General features: G+C 36.0%; 1 protein-coding gene and 1 non-coding gene across 3 annotated transcripts; both read right to left on the reverse strand.

The window, feature by feature from the left end:
- Window positions 1–329: 329 nt before the first annotated feature.
- Window positions 330–17,945, reverse strand: LOC121431062 (probable E3 ubiquitin-protein ligase RNF144A-A). 2 transcript variants are annotated; one of them, XM_041628532.1, is made up of 9 exons: window positions 17,842–17,945; window positions 11,798–12,228; window positions 10,665–10,769; window positions 9,362–9,422; window positions 5,709–5,863; window positions 4,962–5,092; window positions 3,649–3,793; window positions 2,458–2,547; window positions 330–1,036 (listed from the first exon to the last, which is right to left on the reverse strand). In XM_041628532.1, the coding sequence occupies exons 2-9, from the start codon at window positions 12,215–12,217 to the stop codon at window positions 899–901; spliced, it is 1,245 nt and encodes a 414-aa protein (XP_041484466.1). In that variant the 5' UTR covers window positions 12,218–12,228; window positions 17,842–17,945; the 3' UTR covers window positions 330–898. The 2 variants fall into 2 exon arrangements, with proteins under 2 accessions (XP_041484466.1, XP_041484465.1); XM_041628531.1 differs by having other exon boundaries at window positions 11,798–12,288; window positions 17,842–17,944.
- TRNAV-CAC lies at window positions 12,807–12,879 on the reverse strand. Its single transcript has one exon. It is a non-coding gene; the product is annotated as a tRNA-Val (tRNA).

Consider the following 17,945-nt stretch of genomic DNA (forward strand, 5'->3'; position numbering starts at 1 on the left):
TTATTTTCCCTAAGTATCTGGTGATGTGGGCATCTATCTTGTCAATGAAAATTTTGTCTCTGGTATAATGCCCTTTGTTTAGTCACTAAAATGTGCACCAGCCATTAGACAATGGCCCGTATTCTGAAGTCAGGTTTAACTTAGACTCAGGATTAAAGTTGTGGTTTAAGTATGGGAAGCCAAAAGTATCATTTTTTTTATTAAGTTGTACGTTTCTTGTGTTTACTGTGCTCTGTCCTGATTCATCTATGGTGAAGACAATAATCTATATATACTTCCTAGACAATTATGAATGATTTGAGAGCTAAATGAGCTGAAATATATCTCCACCATTAGTGATTTATGTAACAATTGGCTGTCCACACTTAAACCACAACTTTAAACCTGAGTTTAAGTTAAACCCGTCTTCAGAATACGGTCCAATGTGTCCTATTCTGTCTGTGAAGGAAGTACTGACAAAAAAAGAAAGGGAGAAAATAAAAACAAAACAATGCCTGGGCCCCGTTAATATTATGGTAACTTTGCCATCCAACGGTAACTACCATGGTAACAGTGCTCATCAGCCAATCAGAATCAAGGATTCTGTGTAAGATACCATTGCAATGCAAAGTTACCATAACCATAACAGGAACTTTTATGCAACGGTGCCCTGGTAAGCGTTTATACGCAAGGGTGTCTGTACAGTAATGCACAATATCACGCACAACTGGTACACGTCAGCTAAAGGATTTTAGCACAAAAGAGGATCACCAGTGGCGGGTGAAGCCATTCGTTACTTACATGTACCAACTGTTTTATGAAACACAATAGATTCATTATTCATGTAACAGAGATGTATCATTTACAACATGAAGTCATTCGCAACCTATGAACATCTTAATGAAACACAATGCATCTATCATTCGGGTACTTCGTCCATGTCATCGCACATATGGCCCCATTTACTCTTGCAGCAGAGGATGCACGGGGCGACGAGGAGGAGGAATGGCGATGCGATGAGGAGGAGGAATCCGAAACCAGCAAACACACACACAATCTGTTAGTTAGTAGGAAAGATACAAAGCATTTATTTTCAAGGAGCTGGTTTGGTAATTCCAAGAACTGTATTTGATAATCTTTTAAGTGTTATTTATGTTCCTTTCACTTACCATTCAACTTGGACTTTCACTTGGTTCACATTCACATAGTCTGTTAGTTCACATGTACTTAGAGAATAGTCTGATTTTTCTAATGCCACTTGTCCTACACTTGATATTCCGATATTTAAAAACATGGGTTTAACCCTAGTCTAAGCTGGAATTTTAAAACACACTTCTATAAAATGCTGGGCATCATATTTTTTCCCATAATCGTGGCATCTGTAATGTACCAATTCATTCATTAAATTTCATTATATTTCATTCTTCCACTTTCATGACTCAATTTTTTTTTAACAATATCTTTTACAATTTTCTGCAGCATAATTAGAACAATTTGTAATTGGTGAATAAGTTGACAACTGGGACTCCAATAATAAAAGTATGGTCCAAGTGAACCCAAGTTTAGCTAAACCGTGGCTAGCAGAGTACCATTTAGTCTACTCTCGATCTGATCCAATGGCTATTTGCTCTATACTTGGTCTTATACCCACTTATTCCAATACTCACTTAGTCTAATATCAAGTTGGGCTAATATTCTAATTCATCTACCTATTACATTTTACTTTGTAAAATGAACATTTGGCTTGATAAAAAGTTCACCTAACCACATTAGCTAAGTGAAAATAAACAAAGAAGTATTAGACAAATAGTTGAACCCTAAGGGCGATATTCTGATAATCAAACGTAGGTTTAATCGAACCCAGTCTAAGCTGGAATTTAAAACCACATTTCTGTGAAATGCTGAGCTTAACAATATATTTTTTTCATATTCGTAGCAATCATAATGTATCAATGAATTCATTAAAATTCATTATAATTTTACATTTTCCTATTCTTCCCATTTCAAAGCTCAATTAAAAAACTTTTGTGCAACAGGATAAGAATAATTTTCAATTGGTGAAGAAGTTGGCGATTGGCACTCCATAAAAGTGTGGTCTCGGCTAACCCAGGTTTCATTAAACTGTGGCTACTAATATACAACCTTAAGAGGAATTATAGACCAAATGGAAAGCAGGGCAATACCATAAATGATCAAATTTTTTGTTAGTCCGACCCCCATTTTTCTCAAGTTTTACCCCACTTCATAATCTGACTTAGTCATGGTCATTTGATAGCATTACAGACTGTCATAAGAGCCGGAAATCAAAGACACAAAAATTTCATAAAGGTCCTAAATATAGGAGGTCAGACTACATATTTTATGGGATTGCCCGATAGATACAGCAGGTATTGACAAGGAGGCAATTTACATTTCATTGACCCTAATATTGCATTTTTCATGAGCATGTATTAAGGGAGTCTAATGTAGACAAATTACCTGAGCTCGATGAAAGATGACCGTTGTCCTGGAATGCCCTAACTTATTCTTGCATGGACCTTTGTCGTAATGACGCAGGAGAAAGTCATTCTGGAAAAAAAGGGAGAAAAAAAAATGAATGAATAAAAAACTTTTTAAGTATCAGAATGATTAAAAGTTTCTACTTTGTGGAAACTCATCTTTTCGTAGCATAATATCTATCACGTTTTTTCAAATGAAAAGCAAGGAAAGAGGAAAAAATGTTCATACATTCTGAAACATTTTTGGGGCTCTTCATACCACCGTTGTATCTCTTTTATTCAATTATTGCCTTAATTGCTTGGGGCATTTTGTTATTCATGATATTCCCTCAAACTTCACTTCAATGTTCCCTAATCGATTCATCTTTTTTTTTTTAATTTGTAAATCAGCTAATGCTTTAGTTACCTGGTCATTCTACCACCCCTACCCCCAACACCATCTCCACCCCCCCACCTAATGCGCCGGTATCAATCATAAAAAGATGCTCGTGGAGCAATAAAGAAAAGAAGGAAGATAGAAATCCTACTAAAAAGAGGGAGGAAAATAACAATTACCAAAAAAGCTTGTGTGCATAGCCAGGTTTTAGAGATCTCTTGAAAGTGGCAAGACAGGAAACATTGCGGATTTCTTTTGGAAGTTTATTTCATAAGAATGGCCCAGCATGTTGAAATGATCGATCCCCCCATGAATTATGAGATTGTGGTACAGCAAGTAACATAGATCAATTGATTCAATTAACATCTCTTTTCTTCCCTTCTATGAATATTTTTTTTTTCAATCTTGCAGGCTTCCTTCTCAGCAGCTTGCAAAAATCCCTTCAGATTATCCTCATGAATCTCTCGCACTATGGCTCATTTCGCTGCAACCATCGACATACCCGAGCCCCATCTTACAAAGATTAACGACTGATTTAATCAATCGTAACTCTATGGAAATCCATCAGTGTCGCAATTTTTTCTGCAGGAAATTTGCAAAACAGCCTTTTTAAACAAAGGAGAACACACCAAATTGTCAAGATATCAATGAATTTATGGATATACATTCATAACTAGAATTTTCTTTGAACAAACATGCATTTTATATGTTGACTTTACATGCTGGCTTTACATAGTTGTGATTGATCGGATCAATCCCAACTCTTTGTAAGACAGGCCCCCGATCTATACTCACATCAAGGTTGGCGAGACAGTACCAGCAGAAGACATGCTGACAGTTCTTGCACATCATCTGAGCACAACCAGCATCCCTTTCAATGGGTATGTGACAGAATGGACAACGTTTGATGGCCACTTCATCTGAATCATCTTTCTGAATACTAAACAGAAGCATAACAAGACAAATGGTGATTATGTATCATGAGAACTATTGATAACAATAAGTAAAGATAAACTTGTATAGTAAAGCTACATGTAGGTAATAAGAGGATCATAATTGTAAAAGAGAACTGTTGCTCGGCTAGCGCCATGAGCGTCTGCTGACGGTGTGTGCGCTCTACAAATATACACTATTATTATTATTATAATAATTATCAAAAATAAATAACGATGAATTTAAATAAGTGTAACCACTAAATAAATATTGATATATCCCATTATCAACAAGAATAATTAAATATGAAATTGTACAGTCGTAGCTAATAAGAGGATCATACTAATTATCAAAAATAAATAACGATGAATTTAAATAAGTGTAACCACTAAATAAATATTGATATATCCCAATATCAACAAGAATAATTAAATATGAAATTGTACAGTGGTAGCTAATAAGAGGATCATACTAATTATCAAAAATAAATAACGATGAATTTAAATAGTGTAACCACTAAATAAATATTGATACATGTATATCCCAATATCAACAAGAATAATTAAATATGAAATTGTACAGTGGTAGCTAATATTGATACATATGTATATCCCAATATCAACAAGAATAATTAAACATGAAATTGTACAGTGGTAGCTAATAAGAGGATCATTATAATTATTAAAAATAAATAAAGATGAATTTACATCTAGTGTAACCACTAAACAGATAATACTCCACCACGTTTTGATGAGAAAATGTCAAGCCTTAATATATTAAACCAAACAAATCTATAAATTGCTTACCTACACAGGTGAGTCTAAAACACTTAACAAAAAAGGAACTGGGCCTTTCTTTAATATTGCAATGAGAATTTGGTTCCATGGTTTAGGAGCTGCAAAGCTAAATGTGCATTCTTCAAGAGTTGCTTTAACCTTCTCCAGGTCATCAGGGGATTTTGGGAGATCATATGGCCGGGTGGGGTGGGGGGGGGGACTCGCATGAAACAAATTAATATATTTTTAGATTATGTCCCCGAAACCTGTGTGCCACTTTTGGGCGTGATCGTCGGCCGAGATCAATTATAAAAATAAGCCTAACGACCTCTCACTATAACCCATAATGTTACAGGGCAGTGGAATGACGTACACGACATAATGTAAATTTAAACTCACCCTAACATATCAAGAATATGGGAGGTTCCTCTGGACTTCCCTGAAACGCTTCCAGTTCCTTTGGCTAGTTTACTACACGGTCTTGCTCCATGCCAGGGTGCTTTGCAGATTGAACAAAATGTAAGCCCACACTGCAGAAGAGATAGAACAAAATGATGAATATTGGAAGGTATTGTGATAGATATGGTTTATGTCTCTGTTAATGAATAAATGATGACAGCCCACCCCAGAGAAATGTTGATTTGAATAGAGAAACATCAAACAAGCTTAACGCTGAAAATTTCTTCATAATCGGATGTAAAATAAGAACGTTTTGACATTTTAACCCTTATTAAACTTAGTGGGGGGGGGGTCAATTTGCTCAATTACGTGACTAACACAGTCGATGCAAATTCAGTTTTTCAACCAAAAATCATAGATATATAAGTTTACTTTGGTTGGTTTAGATGGATTTATTTGATGTCAAAAGGGTCCCTGACAAAGTTCATCGAAAAAAAAAAGTTTGAAAAAAGGAAATACATAAGAATAAAAAAAAATAAGATACATAGGAAATTGTTTTTTTTCAGGAAATTTTTTGTAGATTTTTGTTAGAAGTGTAAAATTTTATATGTTCACAAAATACTTAGCATTCTACTAGCTATATAAAATGAGTTAAAGCAAAACCACCTACAAAAAACAAAACAAAATTAGGGCTAATTTCATACGCTTATTTGCATTATTAGTAAATACTACACCCCTGCATGCTACCTTCGAACAGCTGAATTTCTTTCCAGTGATGCGTAGGAGTTTCTTTCCTTTGCTCTTCCCTTGTTCCACTTCTTGCTTCTTCTCCTCTGTCTGCTTACAGACTGTGTTACAGCCTACCCTCGGGCACCATGCACGGTTTGGGTCTAATTCCACTTCTATTAAAAAAAAACCCAAACAAGAATACCATGTTAGACAAAAGAGAAAAGGGCCATTGAATACATGTACATGTTGTCATCAACTCAACTTATTAATGGATGAGCACTCCAAATTCAAATGACACTAGAATGCACCTCATAAAATGGTTGATAAAATGTGAGGAGAAAAAAAAATAACCCAAAGACCTGGGGAGTGTTTCATCAACATTTTTGTCCGACAAGTTGTCAGATCTGACATCTTTCTCTGACTCTGATTGGCTGTGAGGCACTGTTACTATGGTAACTGTCGGATAAAATGGGACTTGTCGGATAAAACGTCCGACAAGTCCTTTCATGAAACGCTCCCCCGATTTAGCACGTGTAAACCCAGAATGGATAGGAAGGATTGGCTATGCAGACCCTGTGTTTAATTAAAGAATGGAGCTTACTGAGAAAGTTGAATTATAAAATTGCACCTGTGGCAAAGGGCACTTAAACTACAAACAAACAAAAGATAAATTATAAAGAAATAGATAAATGAATAAAACAAAATGAATACAACCAAAAATACATATTTTATTCAATCAATAAATGAAATAATTTCAAACAAATTTGACGAGGATGGTATTCTGATATGAACAGCGAGAATGTCCATATCTCAATATTTACATTAAATTTCACTTTGTTTTATTTCAAAATCTGGTCCCAGAGCTGTCATTAGGTGTGCAGAGGCCCTCAGATTGATACGCATGTGCCACTCATTCATCACAAAGAGATTGCATCAATTGTGCTGTAAAATGTTGATATTGTACGTTTTAAGGGGTACCCTGGGCTGAAGATAATTGTATCTTAAAGTAAAATTCACCAAGCAAATTGATGAAAATTGCATGAAAAATCTGATGACAACGAAACAAAGGTCTTAGAATTTTACAGTTTAGCGATTGATGATTTGTGACAACGTTGTCAAAACCAACGATTGTATTACTTCTTCTATCAGGAAGATTATTTGCTGACAAAAGCCCTTCTATAAATGTACATTGCATGTGCAAAACAACTTTTGTTGGATTTCATAGAAGGTCATGAGGTCACCTACTTTTGCGTTACTTGGTGATTTTTGCATAACTTTGCGAATACCACTTCAGCTTGTCTTTATCTCACTGTATAGACTCTATTATTATCATATATTTTCTGAAAGAAAATTGTTCAATGAACCCAAATATGCAATCAGAAATTGCACAAAGTGTATAAGGCATATAATAAAGTGTTACTTAAATTGTGTTGAATAGAAAAATATATATTTTTAATCTAATATTTATGATAGTTTGTATACAATGTATGTAGTTCCCCTATGAGCAAAATAATCACATTTCTGTACAGTACAGACTACAGGTACAGAGTCAGACCTTTCTAACAATGTACTATTTCATTGCCAATTGTTTTGGGAAAAAATATGAAAAAATACATTATTGACTGTTTGTGTTATTATTGATTGTATTATTACATGATGGGTGTATGTATCTGCTTTACACTGTACACCTGATTTCAGGTATAATGCAATCTGAAAGAAGCATTTGACCAAATACTGCTTCTATTAAAGATGTCTGACTGTCTCCGACCTCTGTCACTTGACCTTTAAGATCGCAGCAAACCCAAGCATCACTTTCATCCTATCGAATGAGTAGAAATGACACCCTTTTTTTTTTTTTACACCACAGCTACATTGAACTGAAGCGTAACTATTATATAGAATTGTTGTGAAAAGTAAAATAAATGATGATTTTTTCTGTTTCTTTTTTTATTCAACTTTGTATTTCATGTTTACATGACAATGCCATTGCCAAACTTATTTTTCAATCAATAAATAATAAAGAAGAATGTTCTAGCTTTAAATTGATACTAATTTTTTAGTTGGAAGTCAAGTTTTCACAAAGATATTAAAGTTTTTTTTCCAAAATAGCACAAAATATTGAGAATTCCCATTGACTTTGTACTAGCGCCATCACTTCTGGCACCAACTCTGAAGCCCCCATCACACAAAGAGTTGTGATTGATCTGATCATTGCAACTATGGAAAGCCAGCAAAGTCAACATATATAAAATGCATATGTGTTAAAAAAAATTTCTAGATATTGACAATTTGGTGTGTTCTCCTTTGTCTACAACAGACATTTTGCAAATTTCCTGTAGAAAAAATTATGGCACTGATGGACTTCCATAATTGCGATTGAAATGGATCAATCGCAACTCTTTGTAAGACAGGGCCCCTGGTATCCTGTCTTTAAGATGTTCAACTCAAGTTCTGTATATCCCAGTGCAACGAAGCTTTCTAGATTATAAGCTACATGTAACGAACATGACTTAAATATGATGGCATAGCTTCTTTGGCAATGAAAATATTCAAGAATAACTCTACAAATTGACCAAAAATGTAACAGCACCACCCTTTTTTGGTGGGCAACTTCATGAACATAGACCTAGTTTATATGCAACAAGAGTACAAGGCCAACACGCTCCGTTATAAAATGCACAAAGCAACGACTGTAAGACTTCATCCAGTTAAGAAGAAACCAGGCCAAACTGTCCGTGATGTACAGGAAATGAAAATGCACAAACAGAAAACAACGGCAGCAGGACCTCACCATTACATGTATAAAATGATACTATATACAGCAAGATCACTAGCAAACACAGTCCTTGACATAAATGAGCATTGAGCACGCACAAAATACCTACATGTCCATGTACATGTATTGTACGACTTCATCTCAAGACTGAAGATAACAGAAAATGCAAAGTGATGTTAAACAAGTAGAACGTGACAACATCTATTGTACAACTTCATCTCAAGGTTGAAGATTAATGCCAGTTGTGGTAACGATTTATTAAATAATGAGTTCATACAGAATCCAATGAAATGACCACCAAAGTGTCTGTTTGTATAAATAAAAAATATGTGCCAAAGAATTCTGGAAGAAATTAGCAAATAAGCATGGGGTTCGGGTCAAGCGTCGGGCCGACGTTCAAAGCAATAATAATACGCTATCCCACATGCACTTATCTGTGTTGGTGACCTTCAGTGTGAACTATTTTCAGCATAGATTTCAACATTTCACAAAGTTCAGTTTATAACTGTACCAGGTCTAGATCCTCAATGAGTGACAATTAAGCCTGGTTTTACAAACTTTCTCGTGAAATCAGTGCTACTTTAACTACTTTCATTTAAGTAGAACGTGACATATAAGTAAATGAGTAAGCACAAGATATCTACTGTACAACTTCATCACAAGGTTAATTTGCAGCATGAAGATCTATATATCAGACAAACACCAAACCAAACCTAACGCAAACAAGAGGAACACCCTGGCAGTCTCGCCTACTAACTCTACAAGCCTACAAACTACACACAACGTTTCAATTTATAGAAGCAGAATTATAACACAATAGTCATATCACCCTATTACCTAGTTATCTTTATTTTTAAAGATTTTTTTTCTTTTCAGACAAAATTTGTCGTCTTACCTTTCATGAACTTGACTTTCTTGAATTTTTCAAAGGAAGCATCACCCACCAGCAATTGAACCTTCAGATGAAAAATAAAAAAAAAAGTGATAGAAATACATGGATGTATGCTCGATACCTTCCTGGATTTGACAATAAGGAAGGCATTCTAAACACATAACAAAAAAACAAATACAGATTTTGAGAAATTGATGTTTATAATTTTTCCAAGCAAGTCTATGTGTATATAGGGGAGGGCGAGGTAAGTTGAGCATAGGGGCAAGTTGAGCTACCAGCCCCAGGCCAATAATGAATGAGTCAGACATTGTGGTTGTGTCATGTATTGATGACACATAGCATAACCCCTAACCCAACCACATTGTTTTCCACTTTGAAACAAAAAGTAGTTTTTTAGAGGGAAAAGTATGAATTTCAGCCAAAAAAGTAAAAAAGAGTGAAATAGATAAGTACTTTATTCACACACACGTCTTTAAATATAGTAAAGACATGATAACAACATTGTTAGTCCAGGTATGGATCTTCATTCTTGTCATAGTCTTTTATATGATGGATTCATAATAAATGTATGGATACAAAATTATCGCACTAAGTTCGGACTGGGGTAAGTTGAGCCAAACAGCATGGGGCAAGTTGAGCCATGGTAATTCTTATGGTAATGTATCTTAAAAAACAAACAAACCATAAAAATCGATTGAAATGCAGGTTGAAAGGAGCAAATTAACATGACCGCTCTTTTCCTTTAAAAGGATGTTAGTATCTATAGCGAATTAGCAAGTGAAAAGACTTTAAACAAAAAATTGGCACGCTGGTTCTCCCCCCATACATTTTGTACGTAGTTTTTGTGGCTCAACTTACCCCAGACGGTGGCACAACTTACCCCATATAAGGGGCAAGTTGAGCCATTTGACATCGGTTTTTTCAAAGGTCACGATGACTTTCAGTGTGGGGGGAGAAAGTTATATGTAGGTGAAAAACATTTCCCAAGAATCAAATTTAAAGGCAAGGTACTTATTTCTACAATAGTACTAGTCATATCAATTCTAACATGCAAAATGCAAAAAGTGTCACAACTTACCCCGCCTTCCCCTACAGTTCAAATACAAAGTACACTGTACAAATGCACATGTATATCAAAAGTTGAATAATTTGGCTTATACAGGAAGACTGGGTAGCCTCGCGCGCGGCACGTCGCGTTTGCTCCACCCTCCAGTCAAGCCTATCCCGCTTCTTCTTTATCAATTTGGCTAATATTGTAATTGCAAGAAGGATTCCCTTACAAAGCTTTATTTGTTTCTGATCTCACCTCTTCATCAGATATCTTGCCATGCTCCTTGCAGGCAGCATCTGGACATGTTACAACAGAGACAGCGCCCTCTTCTGTTAAGACTTCCAAGTACTGTTGAAGACACTAATAATGAATGCAAAGTGTAAAAAGTGAGGCATTGGAATAAAGATCACATGAAAAAGAAGAAGAAACAACCCCTTATTCAGACACAGATCTTATACCGGGTATATAATGTACATTTACATGTGTAAGTGTAGCATTCAGTACTAAAAAGAGGCAAATCATGTCACTTACATGTACATGTACATACTAAAAAAAAGAAAGAAAAAACAGTTTGAACTTACTACTTGTAGAGTAAAACATCTCTGATACAGGGCCCTGGTAATAATCACCAAACACCGCAAGTCATAATCGTAATACATGTACATGTATCTTGAATTCATTTGCACAAAGGGTCAATCCATCTCGATTCACCCAGTGGTTGCACCCGACCGTCTCAGAATTCGTTGTAAATAGCGCAAGAACCGACGGACCGATTTGACTAATTTTTTGGTTTTGTGCGTGGGCCATGGTGAATTTTATGTGTACCAATTTACAACGAATTCCGAGAGGGTGAGTGCAAAATTGCACTTTCATTGGGTGAATTGGCATGGAATGACCCAAAACTTGGACAATGATGATTTTGGAACAGCTTTTTAAGAATTTGAATAGTGCACACATAGTCGAGCCCAAATATATTTTGCCACTTGGGGCCAGTTGCAAAAGAGTAGCCATTTACACAAGCCAACAGAATTCAGGGCAAGCCCTGAATGCACGCTCTTGATTGGATGAAAATAAAGTTGCGTGTAATTCATGGAGTTGTGTTTGATTGTACATTGTACATGCAGCTCTTTCTGCAACGGGCCCAAGATCCTATTGACTTTAATGATTTTTTTTGCAAAAATATTGAACAGAGCTGACATTTTACAGAAATCATATTCCGATCAGAATACCATGGATGGTTTGAATTATAGCGCAACACAGTGAAACAAACCGACAAGACAAATGAAATCTCAGTCTTGATCATCAGATTCATGACACCAAACAACTGCAGCATCCTCTATCTATTTTGCAGCTTCTCATCTGCAGGTTTCCTTGTGGATAACGCTTACCTTTTTACAGTAAAGACAGGAACACATGTGCATTTGATGCATCTCTTGTAGTTTACATTCACACAGGCAAAGCTTACAGGCGATCATAGGGTCAAGGGCGAGGTTTCCGCTGATGGTATGACACGACGATACCCTCCGACAGCATTGTTCGTGACTGGACGGACGGTGGGAGGACCCGCTTCCCCTCCCCCTTAGGAGCTTCTCGTCCAACGACAGCGTACGCCACGATGACGAGGGAAGAGACTCTTGTGGAAAGGAGTTGTCTGAGGTTGTACTGGTACTGCAGCAGCCTTGATCCCATGGTGATTTAGTCTCGTCCAGAGATAGGGTTTGAAGGGATGTCAAAGATGGACGGATGGCATCTGGACTACTTTCTGGTTGTAATGGATTTGACATACAGAAGGCTTCCTTTCCAGCCATCTTAACAGTCTCTATGAATGATGTTACAGAAACACAGCCATGGTCATTTGAAATCTTGAATTCAGATATATCTAAAAGAAAAAGGAACAATAACACATAACATGGAAAATTAAAAACATGATCCTTTTATAAAATAATGTGTAAACAGTGCAGAGCAACAGAAGAGAATCTGTGGTGTCTGCATAGAACTACATTGAGAGTTGGAGTATACCTCTGTATAAAAAGGAAAAGGAAAAAAAACAAACACATGTACAACTTTATGTAGCCGTTCACATTTACTTTCCAGAACTGGTTTCTGTTGTATGTTCAGGAACAAGTGAATCCAGCCTCAAGTGGTTACATATTGGGTTTAAAAGGAGAAAAATAAATAAAAAAGAATGGTGACAAGTACATTAAAAAAAACCCTGATAAATCCATAATTCATTGTTCGAAGTAGACATGAAATGAAATACTCCAAAAATTTGCTTTGCCCAATTGATCGTGGGCCCGGCGGCCGCTGTGCAGCGCCAGATCGACGAGGCTCTATCCCTTTAATCGTTGAACGCCAAACAGGGTAGCAGCAACTCCCATTTTTTTACGTCGTTTGGTCTGACGCTGCTGGGGTTTGAACCCCAGACCTTCCGATTGTGAGACGGACGCTCTACCAACTGAGCCAACACACCGGTATTATGAGAAATAACTTAAAAAACATCCTCAAAATGTTACATATGGGATATTCCATCCTTGGACAAGACCTTATTTGCTTATTTAATTAGATGACACCTCTTATTCCCCCCAAAAAAATTTAGGGGGTTCATGTCCCACCTATGACTAAATCTCACAAGTTTTTATTTTCTGAGCTTTTATAATTGGGTGATTTCAAGTCTGTTGTTGGCTTTGGTGTTGAAATTTTGAATGCTTCCCCTGGCTTCAAATTCAAAACTTATTCATAGTTTAACAAGTGGAATGCCTCTGGCCGTCTCACCTGCATCACGCGGTTCAATATAGCAGCAGTGCTGACTTTGCATACTACTCTAACTCGCACAAGATGTTCAGTGATACATGGTTACTCTTATGTCCTCTTTTTATGAACTAGACCAATAAACTTACAGAGATATGATGGTTATTCAACAAAAAACCCCAACATGGCCAAAGTTCATTGACCTTACATGACCTTTGACCTTGATCATGTGACCTGAAACTGGAACAGGATGTTCAGTGATACTTGATTACTCTTATGTACAAGTTTCATGAATCAGATCCATAAACTTTCAAAGTTATGATGGTAATTCAACAGATACACCCAATTCGGCTAAAGTTCATTGACCTTTGACCTTGGACATGTGACCTGAAACACGCACAGGATGTTCAGTGATACTTGGTTACTCTAATGTCCAAGTTTAACGAACTAGACCAATAAACTTTCAAAGTTATGATGGTAATTCAACAGATACCCCCGATTCGGCCAAAGTTCATTGACCCTAAATGACCTTTGACCTTAATCATGAGACCTGAAACTTGCACAAAATGTTCAGTGATGCTTGATTACTATTATGTCCAAGTTTCATGAATCAGATCCATAAACTTTCAAAGTTATGATGGGAATTCAACAGATATCCCCAATTCGGCCAAAGTTCATTGACCCTAAATGACCTTTGACCTTGATCATGTGACCTGAAACTTGCACAAAATGTTCGGTGATGCTTGATTACTATTATGTCCAAGTTTCATGAATCAGATCCATAAACTTTCAAAGTTATGATGGGAATTCAACAGATATCCCCAATTCGTCCAAAGTTCATTGACCCTAAATGACCTTTGACCTTGGTCATGTGACGTGAAACTCGTGCAGGATGTTCATTGATACTTGATTAACCTTATGTCCAAGTTTCATGAACTAGGTCCATATATTTTCTAAGTTATGATGACATTTCAAAAACTTAACCTCAGGTTAAGATTTCGATGTTGATTCCTCCAACATGGTCTAAGTTCATTGACCCTAAATGACCTTTGACCTTGGTCATGTGACATGAAACTCTAATAGGATGTTCAGTAATACTTGATTAACCTTATGGCCAAGTTTTATTAACTAGGTTCATATACTTTCTAAGTTATGATGTCATTTCAAAAACTTAACCTCAGGTTAAGATTTGATGTTGACGCCGCCGCCGCCGCCGTCGGAAAAGCGGCGCCTATAGTCTCACTTTGCTTCGCAGGTGAGACAAAAAACTGATCCAGATCACATTATTAACACCTCAACAACTAGTGAGTTACATTTCAGGACCATCTTCATTTTATGTTTGGCATTATAATTGTGTAAAAATTGACCTAACACCAACACCGAAAGGTCAACACCGTACAGGTACTTGAAATCATTGTCTCATACATAACGCCCATTTTACCAATTATGCAAGTTACCCCAAATTAGCATAAATATGCATATCAATTATTTTCTTAAAGAAATTTGAAATTCAACATTTGGGCTTTCTTACTTACCCCATCAAAGATAACTTCTTAAATTAAAGATGAAATTTTGCCATCTAGGGTGACCTTTTCTTGGACTTGCCCGTATAAACTAGATTCTAGATTCATTGTATGCACAATTCCTTTCATTGTTTGATAAAATATAGACACCAATAAATGCAATAACTTAAAAAACATTTTTTATAGATTATTTTTACTGACAATAACACTTTTAGGAAAAAACATTCAAACTTCAAAGCGTTGACAAATTAAACAAACAATGATAGAAAATTCTATGCGCCTTGAACAAAGCCAACAGTGCGAGCCTATGTTTTTTTTTGTCAACAAACGTTCCACCAGTCTTTACAATGAAAAGATTGGACACTTTGCTGACTTTGCTTAACGCTTTGCATCAATTTACGTGTAAAATAGTTTTTGTGCTTTGTCTTTCCCTTGTAGTATCTTTGTTATGAAGATAAATCGCGCGCCCTCTTTACTTTAGACAAAATATTCGGAAACGGAAGAAAGCTCCATATTTTGCTAACGAGAAGAAAAATCAGGCCTTAAAATATGACGCGATTTTGAGGGATATTCATAATTTTAGGGGGAATTGACTTCACATTGTTCGGTAAGCAGTATGACAGTACGACAATACACCAGACGGTGGACTGTACTGTTGCCAGAAGAAAAAAAAAAGAAGAAGCAAGGACTTGATTTTATTCTCGCAATCCCATGCAAGTGATGCATGCACCATAAAAGTTTCAATTTTTGGAAAAATGGAAAATGGCTCTCGATTTTTTTTCTACAAAATGCCTCTTGATTGATCCCATACCTTACAAATTTTGGCATTATCGTGATATTGGGAACCACTGTTCACTTCATACAGTAGTGCTTTATTCAGTCACACGCATGGTTCCCCGTTTCCACCTCCTTTCACTTTGTACACAAGTGCACGTATACAAATTGAGGAGTGGTTCCCGAAACCACGATTTCAACACCTTGAACACTGCAGGATTCCCAGGAATACTGGCTAGTGCACACATATTGATGGACATCTCAATTCCTAAATTTGGCATGCACAGCTAACGCCAGGGTGACCAGAAGTCCCGTATTTCCCTGGATTGTCCCGTATTTTGCTCCTGTGTCCCGGCGTCCCGACAAACCCTTACTGGGACGTCTATTTGTCCAGTATTTCAGAATATTGAACAAAATGTAGTTAATACATTTAAAAGTGACGAATTTTCATTAAATAACCAACAGCTGACGAAGCAGGGACAACAATTAAATCGATAACTGTAAACTTTTGCAAGTTCTGCGGTGATTTCTTGCTAACCCAATACATTGCAAACGAACTGGCCTCCTGCCTGTGTGTGGCAGGCTACTACATGTAGCTAGGCATGTAGGATCAAAGCAAATTCTCAATGGTGAAAACAATCTCACATGATAAACAGTTTTTCCACCAAAATCATCACAAAATCGGCAGGAAATTCTTATAATTATACTATGGATTCTCAAATTAATGATAGGATATGTAATCGGAGGAACAAGTTATTGACTTTTTATAGATCTAGTTGTTTCAACTTTCGTTTTGAGTCTTGGTGTGCACGATGCCGCGATGTTTCATCTAATTTTTAAGTTTGACAATGTTTCACTTTTGAAATTTTATTCATTTCTAAAACATTTTATTTTTTTAATTTTAAGAATACATTTTAAAAAACACCAAATAAAATTATGATTTTTATTAGCAGAGCTACCAAGTCTCACCCATTATGCATGAGACTCAAGCATTTTGGACTATTGTTCATCCCCTCAAATCTCTGTCTCATGCAACTATCACAGCCTATCCCCATATACATTGTACACAATGTCTGTGATCTCACTCAGATTCACAGAAAAATCTCACGTATAGCTGGTCTTTGAACTTGGCATCTCTGTATTAGATGATTGGATTTTTTTGTTTACTTGAAATTTGAACTTTTCCCTTTTTCTTTCATTTATACACGTATACCCTATCCTTTCTGCTTGCCCTTTTTTGTTCCATCTATCTTTATTTCCAATACCATACTTTATCCGTATTATTTATTTTGTAATTATCTGTGTTATTGTTTGAATATTTTTGTGTGACTTTATTACCTTGTGAGTACATCGCAATTCGGCCTTAGCCGCGATGTCTTGATTTTTATTAATAAACCATTTATCTATTTCCTATATTCCTTTCCTAGACATTTTCTTTTCTCTCTCTCTCTCTGTTCATTTTTCTTTCTTTCCTTCTTTCTCTTACATGTACTTTCCTTCTTTATTAAATATCCTTTTTATTTCCTTCATTCTTTCTTTCCTTATAATTACCTTGGCTTCCTTTTCCCTTCCACTCTTTCTTCTTTTCTTTATTTTTTCCCCTTCTCATTCTTTTCCCTTATTCTTTCTTTCTTTCTTTCCTTTCTTCCAGCTTTCTTCCTTTCAAAGAATGAAGGAAACATGTTTATTTCCTTCATTATTTCTTTCCTCCTTTTTTTTCTTACCTTTTTTCCCCTTATAATTCTCTTTTGTCTTTCAGACATTTATTCATCTTCCCTTAATTTTCTTTCTCTTTCTTTCTTTCTTCTTTTTCCTATCTTTCTATATTCATTTCAAAGAATGACGGAAACCTTTTTTTTATCTCTTATTATTTCTTTCATCCTACTTTTATTCTAACTTTTTTTTTCTGTTTTCCTTTATTTTCTTTCCTGCTTCTCAATCATCTCTTTTCTTTCTCTCCTTCATTCTTTCGACACCTTCTCTTCCAATTCTTTATATTTTTTTCACAAGTCTAACACTTTGTGTGGGGCTTCTTTGTTGATCTTCCACTTCGTTTGTCAATTGTCCCGTATTTCATTTTGTGAAATCTGGTCACCCTGGCTAACGCATCCATTGGCAAACTGGGAGTTTTGGCTCCCGTACAATTACAACCGTACATCACAAAAATGTGTCGGTCCTGTACAAACATGTATGAAAACGATTTCGCACAAGCCATTGAATTATCGAAATTGTCTCCAGTCTTCGAGGTTGTCAAGCAAACACAAACCTCCAATTTTAGCAGTGTCTAATCTTACCTGAACCGTATTACACGACATGTTACCCAAATAAAATGAATAAGTACAACACAAACTCAACATATAGATATGCAAACTGTTAATTGAACTTACGGTTACATTATTCTGAAGCCAGAAGAAGATCGATGATATATCGCGATATAGTCACTTAGCATACTTGTATGTAATTGAACTAAGTACAAGTGTCGTCATTGTTT

This window comes from Lytechinus variegatus, chromosome 17, assembly GCF_018143015.1.
Source record: "Lytechinus variegatus isolate NC3 chromosome 17, Lvar_3.0, whole genome shotgun sequence".
Classification (NCBI taxonomy): domain Eukaryota; kingdom Metazoa; phylum Echinodermata; class Echinoidea; order Temnopleuroida; family Toxopneustidae; genus Lytechinus; species Lytechinus variegatus.